The sequence below is a fragment of the Schistocerca americana genome, chromosome 3 (genome assembly GCF_021461395.2).
Source record: "Schistocerca americana isolate TAMUIC-IGC-003095 chromosome 3, iqSchAmer2.1, whole genome shotgun sequence".
Classification (NCBI taxonomy): domain Eukaryota; kingdom Metazoa; phylum Arthropoda; class Insecta; order Orthoptera; family Acrididae; genus Schistocerca; species Schistocerca americana.
Window position 1 is genome coordinate 618,810,161 of NC_060121.1, and position 18,843 is coordinate 618,829,003.

Below are 18,843 nucleotides of genomic sequence, written 5' to 3' on the forward strand. Positions count from 1 at the left end.
AGAGTCTACACCCGGTAGCTGAGTGGTCAGCGCGACGGACTGTCAATCCTAAGGGCCCGGGTTCGATTCCTGGCTGGGTGGGAGATTTTCTCCGCTCAGCGACTGGGTGTTGTGTTGTCCTAATCATCATCATTTCATCGCCATCGATGCACAAGTAGCCGAAGTGGCATCAAATCAAAAGACTTGCACCAGGCGAGTGGTCTATCTGACAGGAGGCCGTCGTCACACGCCATTATTATTATTATTTTTTCAGAAATAATAATCCAAAATTGTTTGCTCCAAATAACTTATTAGAGCATGGATATCAAACTACAAACAAAGAAAGTTTCATGCTTCCTACATAAACTCAATCTTTTCACACAGACCCCACAATATATGGGGACGAAAATACATAGGAAGTGGTGATGACCTGACCATATCAGCACAATAAAAATTAATAGAATATATATTCAGGTATTTTATAGTTCTAATAAATGTTGTAGTCCATGTACAACCTATTATAGTTATAAGCTTGAAGAGTCTACTGCACAATAAATCAATGGTTTGACATGTATGTTATGACACAATAAAATTCTGATTCTGATAGAATCAGGTTAGGAGATAATACACTAAAAGTAGTAAATGTGGATCAGGTAACTAATGATGAGGTACTAAACTGAATTGGGGTTAAAAGGAGTGTTTAATGCCTAACCCTACTAAAAGAAGGAATTCATTAATAGGGCACATCCTGAGACATCACAGATATTCCTAGGTTGCTGTTCCATAACAATTTTTGCCATCTTTTTTTCCCCTGCTGTATCTCATTATCATTACCATCATCTAGACTTCTAAAAGTATTTTTTTGGCAGTTAACTACTCAAGATTTGCATATTTTTGTCTTCTGTTAGACCTTCACTGTTGGTATACGTCTGACTGTGTACTACTGTAATCCAGGTAATATTTCCTATAACTGTCTCCTCTCTTGAAGGATGACGAAGCCTTAAGTTCCACAAGCATGAACTTATGACTAACTTTCCGTGCTTATTTCAGCTGAAACTTGTTAAAGCGATTTCTTCTGCTACATACCTGACAACTGCCCAAGAGCATGGCAGGCAGAGCCAGTGCTGGCTCTCAGCCGAGGGCACTCTGCCAGTATAGCAGGGCCCGTCATCCCTTGTCGACATACAGAGACACTACATGTATTTGGAAGTCTTAGGGATGTGTCTTTAGGTCGACAATTAAATTCAACCATGTTTCCAAATGTTTCCTGAAAATTACAGATTAATTCACTTTTGTGGAAGTATAATTTTAGACTGCAAAGATGTCTGGTACTCTTAAATGTAGTATCTACTATTGGAAAATAACTACAGCATTTCAGTTATTAATATCACAAATACATTTACTAGTGTCAGTTGATGACTGTCAAACAGTTTACCCATAACCTCAAATGTGAAACAATTTACCTCTAACCTCTGCTCAAGATGGTCTCTGACTTGTTGCATTTTGGAAGTCAGTTCTGGAAGTAATTTGTGTGCAAGTCTAGCAGCTTCTCCTAAACCTACTGCCATTGCAACATTTTCAGTGCCTGGTCTAATGCCTTCTTCTTGTCCACCACCATAAAGTAATGGTTGTAGTGACTTCTTGTCTTTTGCCACTAACGCACCTATTCTTGGTCCATAAAACTGCAAACACAAATACCCATTATTGCAACGGAAATATTTCTGAAAGTTTCATCAAAAGCATAATGGTACCTAAGAATTAATGAGTTTAGTACTACAGTAACAAATCTAAAGCACAAGAAAAGATATGCAGATAGCCTCAATCAACTGCAAAATAATTCATGTGACTTTCTTCCAAATAAATCGTTTCTACAAGATATGACATTTATACTACAAGCAAAATTATACCACTCTAAAAGCCTATGACACTGAAGTGATAAAACATGTTCAGAAATCTGAGAAGAATGACGATGAAGTAGAGGGAAGAGACTAACCTATAATATCTGAAAAAACCACAGAGGAAGTACACAGAAGTTTAAGGTTAGGTTGCATCTTTCAGCCATTGCTGCTTCATTTGTCAGAGAGATCATCAATGCACACTTACGCAATGTCATTTGGGGATGATTGATTCAAATACTAGTGGTGGAAGAAGGTTTCAGCATCAGTGTCTGGCCAGAAGGGGGGAGATGGATGTGACATGAAGTTACTGATCAGCCACTGACCCCGGAGTCCTATGTTAAACATGAAACCTCTCCAAAGTATCTCATGGAATGACAGCATGTAACACAGTTTATGACAATCCATCAGTCAGATGGGGACATTAAATTTCAAATCCCCAGTGGTGCTAATGCAGACGAAATAGGCCACTGTTGGCACCCTGTCTCTCTCTATGCAGTCATCACAGTCACTTTTGACACACACTTGCACATCAGACACAGTACACACAAAAGCTGCATAAAGGGGATTTAATTGAAACGTTTGTATCACATGTTAGCCACATAGAAAGTAACATAATACTTGTACTCTGAAGAAGTTGTGAAGCAAGAGAGAGAAAGCCTCAAGAGGAGGAATTGAACTACGGGAGGAACTAATTCTAAGTCTATCATGTACACATGACTTCCATTCTTGTCAAAAATAAGCAACACTTTGAAGAACTGCTGAATAGAATGAACAGCCTAGTTCACAAAAAATATTGGTTATGGATAAGTATATCTCAATCAACATGTACAAAGAGTAGTAGAAAGAAGAATAATTATTAACTCAACACAAAAACTGGTTTAGATATAGTAGTAAGACATTTCTTTCTAAGCAGCAAGATTACACAAAACAGCTGAAAGAAGTGTAGCAGATAAAGAAAAGGTTCTTCAGCAAAAGAGCTCTGCAATAATGAAAGACTGAGATACAATAGTTGAAAAAGTTACTGGAAATGTACCTGTAGACAAAGCACTGCATGGAGGTGATATGTTGGCTGTAAGAATACAAGAGAATACAATAGAACAATGAAAGCACTGCTGCAGAAAAATGTTAATAAATAAATTGACAGGTAACATAACAAAATGAGTAACTACTAGAAGGTATAGACAAGGAAGTGAGGGTATGGAAACATTTTATCGCAAGATGAGCAGTTGAGTAGAATAAGCATCCAATCATTCAAGAAGAGTACTGGATGATTCTTCCTAACTTGTGCTACTGCTTTCATCTCTATATTACTACCACCCCAACCCCTAAATAACATTTTTTTTATTATACACTTTGGGTTCTTCTCCAGGCTGCTTAGTACAATGTGTATTCCATACAGAAACTTGAAGTTCAAATATGAAAGCTAGGAGGCACACAGGCATAAAATTATATTTCTTATAAACTGAACAATGAATGCATGGATGAAATGGATGCAGTCAGGTTACAGATCATAAATACAGTGGGACTTTGATTTTATGTTCTCCGATTTTACATTTTTATGATTCTACACCATAAATTGGTAGCCCATGTGAATATCTACATTTCTTCCTAGTAAGGCTGTTGTGGAGAGGGGAGACGTGAGAGAGGAAATGCTGATGTAATCCATGATTGGTGTACCAACACAGCTTGAAACATTCAGCTCCATCATGGAGTTATGATACAACTGTTGCTGTGTTGCAGCGGCAATGGAAAAACAAGAGAGTTGACGTGATGTGTTCTGGACCGAGCCAATACGTGACGAAGGGGCCCAGCCAACACCTACTCTTGTGCCACTTGTAACTCAGTCTCATCTTTTTGCATGTATTTTGAATTTATTGTATTCAGCAACAATATCAATCATAAACGTTTTAAATTCAAACCCTGAGTCTTGAAGAATATGCTCGGTCATAATCGAGGAAATGTCACCCATTTCCGGCTAATGAAACCTTACTGGCAAGCAATTTGTTAAGTCACCCAGTAGCAAAACTGCCACCACACCACACCACACCAACACACGTAAAATGAGGTCGCCTAATGGGTGTGTGGATAGGGGGAGTGCCCTTCAACGACAGGTGTACAGGTATAGCTGAAAGCATTTACTGAACTGCTGAAAAAATACTCTTCATGCAGATGATGTGCTATGATCAGAGATGTCACATGGAAAGAGAACAAGGGTTTTGTGATAGCACATTTTAAAGACTTTCATGTTCAAATCTGCTACAGTACAGTTGCAACAACTACAAGCACTATTCATGTATATACTTTGTGTCACACACACACACACACACACACACACACACACACACACACACACACAACCACACACCACACACTGTAGATCGTAAAGATCTGCAGCAGTGATACAGGGAATGAAGCGAAACTGTAACACCTGAGCTTTCTTTCAAATTTACATTTCACACGTGTACAGAAATTCACTAACTGACTTCTAATAAGCTTGTAATATTAACTGAGAAAGTAAACTCACTTTTTCATGTGTCTGTTTCTCTCATCGCGCCTAAAATAATGCTTTAACGGTGATGAGCATATGAAGTACAGCTTGTGGGAAAAGCAGTAAACAACAACAGCAATGGTGACAAAGTTTGTCATTAAGCAGATGTTCGCATTCATGCTTACGGTTTAACCATTTCGCTGCTGTGATGTTTTTTTGTTTAATTCAACATGTTCATCAATTTCTGCTTTTTTCCGGGTGAGCACAAAGGATGATCTCTCAAAAACGTATGTTTTGAATGTATAATTTGTGGTCATAGCATGTCAGAAAATAGCTCAATTACCTTGTACGCAGATACCAATTTTAATATACAAAAACAAAGATGAGGTGACTTACCGAACAAAAGCGCTGGCAGGTCGATAGACACACAAACAAACACAAACATACACACAAAATTCAAGCTTTCGCAACAAACTGTTGCCTCATCAGGAAAGAGGGAAGGAGAGGGGAAGACGAAAGGAAGTGGGTTTTAAGGGAGAGGGTAAGGAGTCATTCCAATCCCGGGAGCGGAAAGACTTACCTTAGGGGGAAAAAAGGGACAGGTATACACTCGCACACACGCACATATCCATCCACACATACAGACACAAGCAGACATATTTAAAGTTTTGTCTTTAAATATGTCTGCTTGTGTCTGTATGTGTGGATGGATATGTGCGTGTGTGCGAGTGTATACCTGTCCCTTTTTTCCCCCTAAGGTAAGTCTTTCCGCTCCCGGGATTGGAATGACTCCTTACCCTCTCCCTTAAAACCCACTTCCTTTCGTCTTCCCCTCTCCTTCCCTCTTTCCTGATGAGGCAACAGTTTGTTGCGAAAGCTTGAATTTTGTGTGTATGTTTGTGTTTGTTTGTGTGTCTATCGACCTGCCAGCGCTTTTGTTCGGTAAGTCACCTCATCTTTGTTTTTATATATAATTTTTCCCACGTGGAATGTTTCCTTCCATTATATTGATACCAATTTTAATTTTTTTATGAGTTTTTACTTGCTATTATACATCCGTGATTTTTTAATAACTGATGAAATTCATTACCAGAAATTACTGCATAAACATTGTATTGTGCATTTAATTTCCTTCACTTAGACAGATTTTATGCAAAGTATTGGAGAAAATTGGAATTTTTAATCATATATGCCTATTACAGGTGTTGTTATTCGTATTCTGCGTTTTCCTCAGTATTGCGTTTTTTAAGTCTGGACCAAATGAAAACATAAAATAGGGGTTTCATTGTATTTCAATTCTGGCACCAGTGATAAAATTAGAAAGAAAATATTGCACCCAGGCTCTAATCATCACAGGCTGCTCTAGTTTGTTGTTCCGGCACAGTAGTATGTGGGGTATTAGTTTAAGCCAAGAATGAACTGGACAAGTTAGGTACAGCCTTGGAAAGAAGTCTGAGAAAACTGTTGTACCATTTAACACTTCAGACTGATGTATTGGTAGCACATGTTCAGAGAGCTGCATACAAACTCTAACTGAAACCTTATAAAGCATGAACAGTTCAGGTACTGCTCCTCAACATCATTACTGAAACTGGCTATTTCAAGTCTGCACATAATGGAGAGGTTGATCCTGTAACTATCTATTTTTATTACATAATTTTCTTGTCTATCTGTGTGTCTCTTGGGTACAAATTTTGAAATTTATTTTACACTAGCTTCTGTATGAGCCAGATACTTTAAAATTTAAACACAGCTCAGAAATGTCTTACAATATTAACCCACTTTCTTGTCTGTCTGCTACATCTAGATCCCAGAGGTGAGGGAGGTGGAGGTGAAAACTGTTGGTAATGCCTGAAATCTCAGCTGCCCTGGAGTACTGGCATACTGTAAGGCTAAAATCAGAATGCATTACAGACAGCATGATTGGGATTCTAACATGGCTGCTACATGGCACTACTACAAATGTGAGTACTAGTGTGATTTATAAGATGCTGGCATCTTGGCTCTGCAGGGTAACAGCCACTTGCTGGCTAATTCGTGACCATGGCCCAACAATAAAGTTGGCAATGCCGCAGCTCTGCTCTGCCTTCAGTTGTGTATTTCTCCTAGCCGCAAACAGATTCGTAATCCCTTATGGATAGTTCTGAAAATCTGTGATTGTGAATTTTTAATAGCTATGGAAGTACTTGTAAGAATTATAACAAAAAACATGCAGCACACACAATACATGCAGATCGAACAAGAGGGAGGGGGTGGGGGGCAGGGTGGCAAAATCCCTGGGGACCAAGCCCCATCGAGAGGCTCATGTCTCACGGGTTCATCACTCTAGGGTGCTCAGATGGCAAATATCAGACTGCTACTGTACAATAAATTTTGTATCGTCTAATGAATAAAACACCTTACCCCAGTAACAGCATGGCCAGTCTAGCTCTTCTTTTCACTTCAATTCTTCACTTTTATTATTCTTACAGATCAACAGCATACAATTCTTTTTTTGTTTAATCTCAAATGCACAATACTGTATTTTCTTTAGATGATGTGTGCTCAAATGACCTTGCAAAGGGACTGAACACACACTTTCTTTAAATGTTGTTGAAAATCCTACCAAAACATTTCCCCAATAAACATACACGGCGACAGCTGTGTAACACTGTTATTATTTGGTAGGCTTGTTAACAACATTCATAAATAAGACACTTATGTCCCCATCACATGGTGATTTTACATGCCCTACAAAGAGTCATTACTGACAATCTAATGTCATGACATGAAACAGTGAGGATTTTAGATGACAAATTTGGGTTTTAAGAAAATATTCAAAGATGACAGATGATCAGGTCTCTAAGTAAAGCAAGTTATTTGTCAATGAATACCATGTTGATGTCACAACAGACTCCCCCAAAGAAATGAAATTTTAAAATTTTATTTTTGTGGGTGTCCATAGCTTCAACATGTTTTGAGAATGAAAACACTGTCCAAGTAGACTGTATTAAAAATGTAATTAAATATTTGAAAACAATTCACACTTCAAACTTAGAATACTATTAGACCTCTTGAATAAGATGCACGGGCTTAAAATTTCAATTTCATTTCCAAATGTATATGTAGCTATGTACATTCTTTAACACTCTTCCAGAGAATGTAACTGTAGCAGCAAAGTCATTCAGTTCTCTAGCTTGTGTTAAAAATTGCACCCCAACAACTATGCATGAACAACATCTCACAGTTTTGGGGACCTTGGCAACTGGATGTAATTGGGCAAGGCAGTCAGACTTTTATGCTGTGATTCAAACATTTGCTGAATGAAAGGCTCACAAACAGTCGCTGACAGTGTTATAGGTAAGAAGGTTACAATATGCTACTCCTTGCACAATTCATTGCAGTTGATATGTGATGTGCTGATGTCTGTTTACTGAAATGTGCAGGCAAGCGAGAGAGAAGCAGGGTCAGAACACTATCACAGTGTCAGTGGCACCAGAGATTTCGTCACTGTACAAACCAGTATAATACTCAGCCCTTTGTTCTAAAGAGGAGTTAAAGTACGTTAAATCAATTTAAAAAAAAATTAAATGGATCATACACATAGTTTACAACAATTCATTATTAAGTGGCATCTGAAGTTGAATTTGTAAGTTTGTCGGTCTTATCGGTTTCCTTTCTTGGCATATGGGCCTCGGTCCAGCTGTCATTCAGTTCCCTTGCTCTGGTGGTCTTGGGTTCCTGATAACCGGCTTCACCACTACTTTTCAAACCAATATTTATCACTACTCTTTCAGTCTCCTACTCCATGAAAGCATCATGGTGCTGGCAATCTTTCTTGATACATTTAGGTTTTGCACATTCACTGATGATTCATCAGATTGGTGTGTTAGTTCTTTCAAAGCCACAGTGGGAAGGTGTATTGTAATAATTGTTTCTAGTTTTGTGAAATAACAGAGTGTGTGAAATTAAATAATTTTCGTAATACACCAATATCCAGCACATCGTTTTAAACTTGTACTGGGCTGAAAGAAACTGTATATTGAAGAAAAAAAAAAGTGCAGAAAGGACTTCACTGCAAAATGAGTGTGAAGTTTAGAGTCGATCTTAGCAATGACAAATCACGCAAGACTGCTACAAACTGTTTTCTCTCTACGAGATTATTGTAATTAAATAGTATGAAAATTGAAAATATATTTACAAATGTTATTTAAATTTCTAGCTACCACAGTCTATTCTAATTCTGATTGAAGATGTATATGGAAATCAGAAAAGTGAATGCATAAAACGAGCCCAGAGAAAAATTTACCTCCTGGAGGCAGGAAATTGAACTTTCAGTGTCAGTCCTGTAACTAGGAAGCCTGTCAATAAGCACTTTTGTAGAAAAACAGTGTTACATATTTTAATACCTTAATCTAGGTAAATAAATTTCATAGATGATATTCTGTTCTTGTAATGACAAACGAAGTTCAGTAGTTGGTTCTTTTATGGTAAGAATAATCATTACAACAAAACCAGAATAACCATTAAAACAAAACCACCAAAAATTAGACATTTGCAGACACAGCATTGTTGATAAGTAGCTGTTATATTCATGTCCTCTGTGACATAAGAAAATCAGGAATAGTTACTCTGCTACACCCTTATATAACTTTTCTCCTATGTGATGGAACACTGAGTGATTTCTTCAGGGGCATCGGCTTTCTAAATACAACACAATGACATGTCACATACTGCATAATTTCTTTAAATGTTTACAGACTGTATTACACGTAAAAATGTATCCCACATGCAACTGAACATAGCGTTGTTAACAGCAGTTCGAAGTTACACACATGTATATGATCACATGCTCTGATTCAACCTACTGCACCATCAACAACTAATAGTTTATTCGAATTCTGCTGGCAGTATCTCATGCAATGTATAATACCACAGTATAAATTGCATTTGTGAACATACACTTAGGTGACAAAAGTCATGGGGTACCTTCTATTATCATGTCAACCTTCCTTTTCATGACATAGTGCAGCACCTTGATGTGGTATGGGTTGAACTAGTTGTTGGAGGTCCCTTGCAGAAATACTGAGCCATGCTGCCTTGATAGCCATCCATAATTGTGAAACTGTTGGCACTGCAGGATTTTATGCACAAACTGACCTCTTGATTATGTCCCATAAATGTTCAATGGGATTCATGTCCAATGATGTGGATGGCCGAATCATTTGCTCAAATTGTCCAGGATGGTTTTCAGAGCAATCATAGACAATTGTGGCCTGGTGACAAAACATCGATGTTTGGGAATATGAAGTCTATGGATGGCTGCTAATGGTGTCTAAGTAGCCAAACATAACCATTTCCAGTCAATGATCAGTTCAGTTGGGCCAGAGGACCTAGTCCATTCCCGAAAACACACCCCACACCATTATGGAGCCACCACCAGTTTGCACAGTGCCTTGTTGACAACTTAGGTCCATGGTTTCGCGGCATCTGTGCCACTCTCAAACCCCACCTTCAGCTCCCACGAGCTGAAATCGGGACTCAACAAACAAGGTCACTGTTTTCTAGTTGTCTAAGGTAAAAGCTGATAATGCTATGAGTCCAGAAGAGGCACTGCAGGCGATGTAGACAAAGGCACCCATGTCGGCCATCTACTGCCACAGCCCATTAATGCCAGATTTCGCCGCACTGTTTGCTGTACAAACCACATCAATTTCTGTGGTTATTTCACTCAATGCTGCTTGTCTGTTAGCATTGACAACTATAAGCAAATGCCACTGCTCTTGGTCATTAACTGAAGGCCATCGGCCACTGCATTATCTGTGATGAGAGATAATGCCTGAAATTTTGTATTCTCGGTACACTCTTGACACTGTGGATCTCGGAATACTGAATTCCCTAACGACTTCCAAAATGTGATGTACCATGTGTCTAGCTCCAACTACCATTCCGCATTCAAAGTCTGCGAATTCCCATCATGTGAGCATAACCACATCGGAACCTCTTCACATGAATAAACTGAATACAAGTGACAGCAATGCACTGCCCTTTTGTACCTTGTGTACACAATAATCCCTTCACCTGTAGATGTGTGTATCACTATCGTATCATTTTTGGCATCCCGGTGTATATGATTAGTGTTTAATAAGAAATTATATGTATTCTATATTTCATCCCAATGAGTATTTTTTGTGTATCCCAATATTTCCCAAATTATGTTTAAATCATGTCAAACCTTCTTCAAAATAACAATAAAATTGGACTGCTATATTTGAGGGTGGTGCTGTATCACATGTTCCACCTTGGTCCAGTCCTGGCTCTCAGCAGCCTTGATTGCATGTGCCCTATGTTTGTTTGAACACTAACAGATACTTTCATAGCTATTAAAAAAGAAACAATCACAAATTTTCAGAACTATCCATAAGGGACTAGGAAAATTTATTTTATACTTTTTAGTCTCATTTAAAACTTGTTATAGTAAAAATTTGTTTTTATTTAAATAATCATTCTACTGTAGCAAGGCTGCATTAAGTGGGGTACATAAATTCATAGCATAACTGATGTTGACATTCTGAAAATTGTTGGTTACATCAAAGAATCTGTGCACAATGTGAAAACAGAAAGTGTTGTTTGCAGTTAGTGCAACATTTATTATTGAACAATTCTCACCTCACTGAACTGTAACTTCTGGTAAGTATGGGAACAATACACTGCAAACATTTTTTGAGAACTAACAACTAACAAAGAGAGCTACTGTTATCTCATGCAGGACTATGTAAGAGCACATACCATCAATGGTCTATAGCAGTATTACAAGGTGTTTTTTGATGACAGGACAGTTCCAATTGCCAATTAAAGTACCGACATCAAGCAACAGCACCTGAATTGGTCAGCTGCTGCACTACTGCTACTTTGTAAAGCTTCAGTATGAGTTGGAGCACAGCTCTACTGCTACTTTGTAAAGTTTCAATATGAGTTGGAGCACAGCTCTCTGGGCAGGTGCTCCTGACCAGCACTCTGACACACTGAATGGTGCAATAATTTTCTTTAAGTTCTTTCTAAGGTCACCTTGAACTCATCTAGTTTATTCTTGGCTAAATACAATACATAGAGAGCCACACTAAGAAACATATTAGAACAATAAGCAAGAAAGAGAGTTACCTACAGCAATACTGATTCCCACACAGAGCCAGTGAAAGCAATTAATGATACAAGAAATGCCCTGTATTTTCTTTCTTTCCAAGTACACTTATCAGCTAGAATATTATGACCACCTACATAGTAGCCAATATGTCCACCTTTGTGGACACATCTGAGATGTGTCTGGTCGGGTTTTGATCTGGCTAGCTGGGGTGCCACCACATGATCAAGTGTAACTCACCACTGTGTTTCTTGGATTGCTCCATCACAATCCTGGTCTTGTAACATCATACATAGTCTTGTTGAAAAATGCCTTTGCCTTCGGGAAACAGGATTGACATGAAGGGGTGTACATAATCTGCAACCAGTGTACGACACTCCTTGGTCATCATGTTGCCTAGCACAAGCTCCACTGGACCCAAGGATGTCTATATGAATGTTCTCCAGAGTATAATCAAGTTGCCACCAGCTTGTCTCCGTCCCACAGCACAGGTATCGAGGAGCTGTTCCCCTGGAAGACAATGGATTTGCACCTTCCCATCAGCATGATGAACAAGGTATCAGGATTCATAAAACCACACAATGCTCTGCCACCGTGCTAATATCCAGTGCCAAAAGTCTTGTGTCAATTTCAATCATAGTTGCCAATGTCCTGGTGTCAACAGTGCCACATGCACGGGTCATCAGCCAAGGAAGTCCATCATTAGGAGTGTTCAGTGCGCTGTGTGTTCACATACACTTTTACTCTGCCCAGAATTATGGTCTGAAGTTAGTTCTGCCACAGTCTGCCGCATGTCGTGTTTTACCAGTCTGCTCAGCCTATGACATCTGTAATGAGAGGTGGCCGGCCACCCAACACATCATCTGGACATGGTTTCATCTCGGTTTCTACACTTGTTGAAGACAATCCCTACACCACTCCCTAACCACCTGACAAGCTGTGCAGCTTCTGAAATGCTTGTGGCCAACCTCTGAGCCATCACAATGTGCCCTTGGTCAAACTCAGATAAATTTAAAATTTATCCACGTTATATGGATGTTGTTTGAGGTCTGCAACTGTATTACAAGATTATGTGGAACAATTATATACTGCTGTAGTCATTTTTTACTTATATTTTATTAGCGAAATGCATTTTGGCAGCATGCTACAATCATCAGGTGCATTATACAGTTACTTCTACATTAGCTGATAGATTATGTACGTTAGCTGTGTGTGCTAGTGGGGTTAAGAATCGAAAAATAAACCTGTGTGGAAGGATAAATCTGTTACAGTGTGTACGTTATGTGAATAGCATGATTAGTTGATACAAATTAATATGTTTACTTAAATTTTTGATGGCGATTTCATTTTCTGGCACACAGAGCACAGTAACAGGTAAATCACAACTTAGCATTTTCACAAACGTCTGTTTACAATTTTCCAAAGAGTTTTAAAATCTAAGATAAACTACTTACAATTTCAAAGACAGTAATATATACCTGTAGTGAAGATGAAAACTTTTATCTAGATTTATTGGGAATATGAAGAATGTTACATGGATACTTAATGAAAACTATTCTGTCAATGAAATAAACATTCAATGATGAAGAAGTTTTTGATGAAGTTAACATTATTACTTTCAAGCTTATCATTTAATAATACATCTCCATGTGCTGTGCCATGAATGAAGATTTCCAGTTCTTCATGTAAGTCCATTTGGTGTCCCTTATCCTTTTTATGTAATATATGAAGATCACTCTTAATATCATGGAATGGGTGGCCTGTGTCTTTTATGTTGGCCTGTGTCTTTTATGCTGAACTATTGTAATTGTTAGTGTGTTAAGCATTTATGTGTTCATTATATCTTGCTTGGAAGTCTCTCCCTGTTTGGCCTATTTTACATTTAATAATAAAATCCACATGCAACATAGAGGCATTGCAATAGGCTGAAGCATAGCTGGTACAATTGCCAACATATATATTACCCAACTTGAGCACAAAACTCTTGCTAAAAAATCAAGCTCTATGGATAAAATCATTTACTACAAATGTTATGTTGTTGATACATTACTCCTAGTAGATGGTGACACAAATGATATTAACAACATACTCGACACTCTCAATAAACAAGATAGTAACATAAAATCCACAGTGGAATATGAGAGCAATGGTAGGATCAATTTCCTTTATCTAAACATCAGTAAAGAAAACAACTGATACAGCTTCAAAGTTTACAGGAAGGCAACAGCAACAGATACCACAATACACAGCTCATCCTGTCAGCCCCACAACACACACAGTTGCTGCATACAGAGCACTAGTTACCAGAGCCAACAACATACCAATGGATAAATATGCACATCTTGATAAGCTCAGCATAATAAAACAAATAGCTTCAGCAAATGGCTATGATGAAGTATTAATTGATAACCTTAAGCAAAAATGGAAAAACAATGATAAGTCACTTTCCATACATGACATGAAAAAGAAACCCATGGCTTGCAAACCTCTCACAGGCAAACTCTCCTACAAAATAGCAAACATTCTGAGACCACACGACATTAACATTGCCTTTTACAACACACAACAAACTGCAACACACACTGAGACACAATATACACACACAGACTGATAAACAGTCACAATCAGGCATCTATAAAATAGTATGTAATACCTGCAGATCCCTTTATATAGGCCAAACTGGGAGAGACTTCCAAACAAGATATAATGAACACACAAAATGGCTCTGAGCACTATGGGACTTAACTTCTGAGGTCATCAGTCCCCTAGAACTTACAACTGCTTAAACCTAACTAACCTAAGGACATCACACACATCCATGCCCGAGGCAGGATTCGAACCTGCGACCGTAGCAGTCACGTGGTTCCAGACTGTAGCACCTAGAACTGCTCGGCCACCCTGGCCGGCAATGAACACATAAATGCTTACCACACTAACAATTACAATAGACCAGCAATAGCCACCCACATAAAAGACACAGGCCACCCATTCCATGATACTGTGAATGATCTTCATATATTACATAAAAATGATAAGGGACACCAAATGGACTCATATGAAGAACTGGAAATCTTCATTCACGGCACAGAACATGGAGATGTATTATTAAATGATAAGCTTGAAAGTAATAACGTTAACTTCTTCAAAAATATCTCCAATATTAAATGTTTACATCTACATCTACATGTCTACTCTGTAATTCACATTTAAGTGCTTGGCAGAGGGTTCATCGAACAACAATCATACTATGTCTCTACCATTCCACTCCTGAACAGCGCGCGGGAAAAACAAACACCTAAACCTTTCTGTTCAAGCTCTGATTTATCTTATTTTATTTTGATGATCATTCCTACCTATGTAGGTTGGGCTCAACAAAATATTTTCGCATTCAGAAGAGAAAGTTGGTGGCTGAAATTTCGTAAATAGATCTCGCCGTGATGAAAAACGTCTTTGCTTTAATGACTTCCATCCCAACTCGCGTATCATATCTGCCACACTCTCTCCCTTATTACGTGATAATACAAAATGAGCTGCCCTTTTTTGCACCCTTTCATTGACAGAAGGGTTTTCGTTAAGTATCCATGTAACTTTTCCATATTCCCAATACATCTAGATCAAAGTTTTCATCTTCACTATTGGTATATATTACTGTCTTTGAAATTGTGAGTAGTTTATCTTAGATTTTAAAACTCTTTGGAATGTTGTAAACAGACATTTGTGAAAATGCTAAGTTGTGATTTACCTCTTACTGTGCTGTGTGTGTGCCAGAAAATGAAAACACTATCAAAAAATAAGTAAACATATTAATATATATTACCTAATCATGCTATTCGCATAATGTACACACTGTAACAGATTTGTCCTTCCACACAGGTTTATTTTTCGATTCTTAACCCCACTAGCACACACAGCTAATGTACACAACCTATCAGCTGATGCGTAAGTAACTGCATAATGCACCTGATGATTGTAGCATGCTGCCGAAATGCATTGTGCTAATGAAATATTAGTAAAAAGTGACTGCAGCAGTATATAATTATTCCACATAACAAACTCAGATAGATTGCGCACCTTCCCCATTCTACACGTGGGCAGCATGCTCACTGACACTACATGCATGCTGTGTATGTCTTGACTAGCATTCATTCCTCACCAGGTGACACTGCTATTGCCTGGACGCATTTAAATTGATAATGTTGATAGAAAGTTGCTGGTCACAATGTTCTTCATGATCAGTGTATACAATAACAGTGCCGCAACATAGCATCACTTTTTGTATATTGCATTATTATTATTATCTGCACTCCATATGTCCCAGGTTCAGTGGTAAGCGTTTAGAAGGTGTTAAATCTTTGACTACTAATCCAAACATCCTAGGTCACATTCAGTAGCAGCAGAGGCTGAAATTCTGAATCAGGAGAAGAAACTGAATATCTCAGTCATAAGGAATCATCCCCATTCTGTCAACAGCTGTATTAAAAGTTGGACAAGGGATTGTAGTTCAAGACAAATGGCCTTGGGATGTGAAACTGCCTTAAAGATAAAAGAATTGGCAATGATTAACAGCTTGATGGAGAACAGAAAACCATTTGAGGATGGAAAACATGGAAGTTTAGAAGGAGACCAAGGATTGAGTATAGCAAGCAGGTTAAAACGGATGTGGATGAAAAGGTTTGCACAGGATAAACTAACATGGAAATCTGCATCAAATCAGTGTTCGATCTCCTTAACACAACAGCAGTAATTTTATCCACAGGAAATGTAACCTGTAATGGAAAGACTCCCACATCCCCATTACCCACGGAGGGACTCTCATGAACTGCAGACTTTGCCGAGGTGTGGTGGCTTGTGTGCTTCAAGGATACAAATAGCTGTACCCCAAGTGCAATCACTATTAAGGGTAGGATGTCCCAAAAAAACTGAAGCCTTTTTTTAAATGCCTAACCTCTTAATTTATTTGTACGATGTCTAAACATTGTAAGTAAAATTTTGGGAATGTTCGACCTTGGCCACCAGTGTCGACTTGTATTGAAATGTATCATGTTGACAGTATTTGCTAAGTAAGGCAAATGCGCGCTCCTGCAGCGACGTGTTTTTAGCATTGTTAGTCGCCATATTGTTGTCATTCAGTGAACATGTCATTGGCATTATGTTGTAGTTCTAAAAGTGCATATTTTTAATAGGTGTTGTAAAGCATCCAATAAAGGGTTCAAAAGTTAACTCTAAAGGAAAAATCCTGGCAGTTTTATTTTGTAATACCCGTGAAGTGAATTTAACTCTCAGTGCAAGTGCAAATCTTACTATTCGTGAAGGTATTATCTTCTGGGAAAAGGCATGTATACTTATGAAATCTATGCCCAGTTGCATGAAGAAACTAGTGAACACATATCAAGGTTTGAGGGAGCTACAAAAAAAAAAAAAAAAAATTCACAAAACACCCAAAACTTCTCTGAGCATTGCCGACAAGAGATTGTCAACAAGTTAGATGATTTGCTTGACATTGTACACACCGATGCACTTCAATTAATGAAAATAAATTGAGACAGAATCATCTTACAGCCACAGACAGAGCCAGGTCGGCCTGGCCACTTAGCTGGAGAGGACAAAAAAACTGACTAATAAAGAGGAAAGGTCACGCCTCAGAAATATTGAGGAAGAAAAGTGACATGCTAAATATTTTTCTATGCCAAATCCTTCAACGTCATCTAATGAACCATTACAAAAGGACTCATCATCTTATTCTAAAGAAAATGACAAGCATTTACAAGAAGATTTCCAAATGCGATTGAGAAAATACAACCTGTAACCAGTAATACAACTATGCAGAAAAATTTCATTACTCCAAAGTTAGGAGCAGCACTAGATAGGCACAGTTGAGTATGAGGGTTTCGTTGTTTATTCTTGAAGCTACCACTGAGGCACTTTGATACAATACTGATGAATTTCATACAAATAACTCATCAATTCAAAGAATTCACACAGGAAAATGGAAAGAGCATGTGGAAGTTATAACAGCAAATTTTTAAAACAAGGTATCAGGCATTGTGACTGTCCACTGGAGTGGCAAACTGTCATGTGCTTTACATGATCAGAAATCAAAAGAAGACTGTCTTCCAATAGTTATTTAATAAGGAAATAAAGAACAACTTACTGTTGCACCAATGTTGAAAAACGCTTGAGGCTGCGGACAGGCGAAGGCTGTTTGGAATGCGATTATAGATCAGAATCTCTAAGATAAAGTGAAATTTCTTTGATGTGATACTACGGCTTCAAATGTAGGTAATATCAATAGTGCCTGGGTGCTTCTCGACCAAAAACTTAATAGAAATCGTTTATCTTTGCTTGCCTGCATCACATGTATGAATTGGGGTTAAAAAGCATGTTCGAAGTAAAAAACAGTAAAGTGACAACAAATCTCGATATTCCACTCTTCACAAAGTTTCAAGATAACTTGAAAAGTGCTGACCAAGATAAAATACAGTGTTATAAAGAGAAGCTCACATTGCACCTGACTGGTTCAGAAACTGACAATCTGCTTTAGTTTTATCAAACTGAATTGACCAAAGAAACAGTCAGAGATGATTATCTAGAGTTGATAGATCTTTCTGTGGTTTTTGAGGAAGATACACAAATTTAAGATCCAACCTCCAGGCGATATGCACCAAGCTCGATGGATGGCGAGGGCTATTTATTCCCTAAAAATACCATTACTTTGTGCTCAATTCAAAATTACGAGCAAGGATAAGGCAGCACTGTTGAAAATATGCCTGTTATCGTGATATCCTGTGTCAAGCCCTGGCTCCAACATTATTTGGCAATAAAGTACCCCACCAAGATTTGTGCTTTTTGAAGTCAGTTCACAGGCTTACAAAAAAACTTGATAAACGGCTCTCAAATGCAGCTTTACAGAATATAAACCAACATTTATGTAATTTGACTGACAAAGTTTCTGTCTAGTCACTTTTTGACAATGATGTGGGTCTAGAAACTAGAGTAAAAATGGTTGAAAATTTAATGAAAGATAAGTTATCAGCTCACAGTAAATGTTACAGCCCATCAAAGGAGAACTTTGCAGTCCATTGTATGGTTTGTTAAATAAATAAATTCAGAAGCTGTTTCTTTAGTTTTCTGCTTACATCACAATTTTGTTACCTCCCGTTCTCTTTTTAATTAGAGAGAAAAAACATCTGTGACTTCATTTCAGGCAGAAGCAATTCACCGTTCGGTTAATTTAAAATTGATGACAATTTACTCCATGATCATCCTGCCTTATGGTCAAATAATGCTTCATTTTAACAACCCAGAAAGAAGAGTTCAATGATGAGGGCAGTGAATGATACAACTGAAAGTGTGGACAA

General features: G+C 38.0%; 1 protein-coding gene across 3 annotated transcripts in view; it reads right to left on the minus strand.

Annotated features, from left to right (window-relative positions):
* LOC124605796 (selenocysteine lyase-like) overlaps positions 1 to 18,843 on the minus strand; it is a 165,528-nt gene that overhangs the window by 25,797 nt on the left and 120,888 nt on the right. For all 3 annotated transcript variants that reach the window (XM_047137691.1, XM_047137690.1, XM_047137689.1), the window contains exons 6-7: positions 1,443 to 1,661; positions 1,066 to 1,246 (exon numbers count right to left, since the gene is read on the minus strand). In XM_047137691.1, coding sequence (XP_046993647.1) covers positions 1,066 to 1,246; positions 1,443 to 1,661 — 400 coding nt within the window. The remainder of the gene's footprint in view (positions 1 to 1,065; positions 1,247 to 1,442; positions 1,662 to 18,843) is intronic.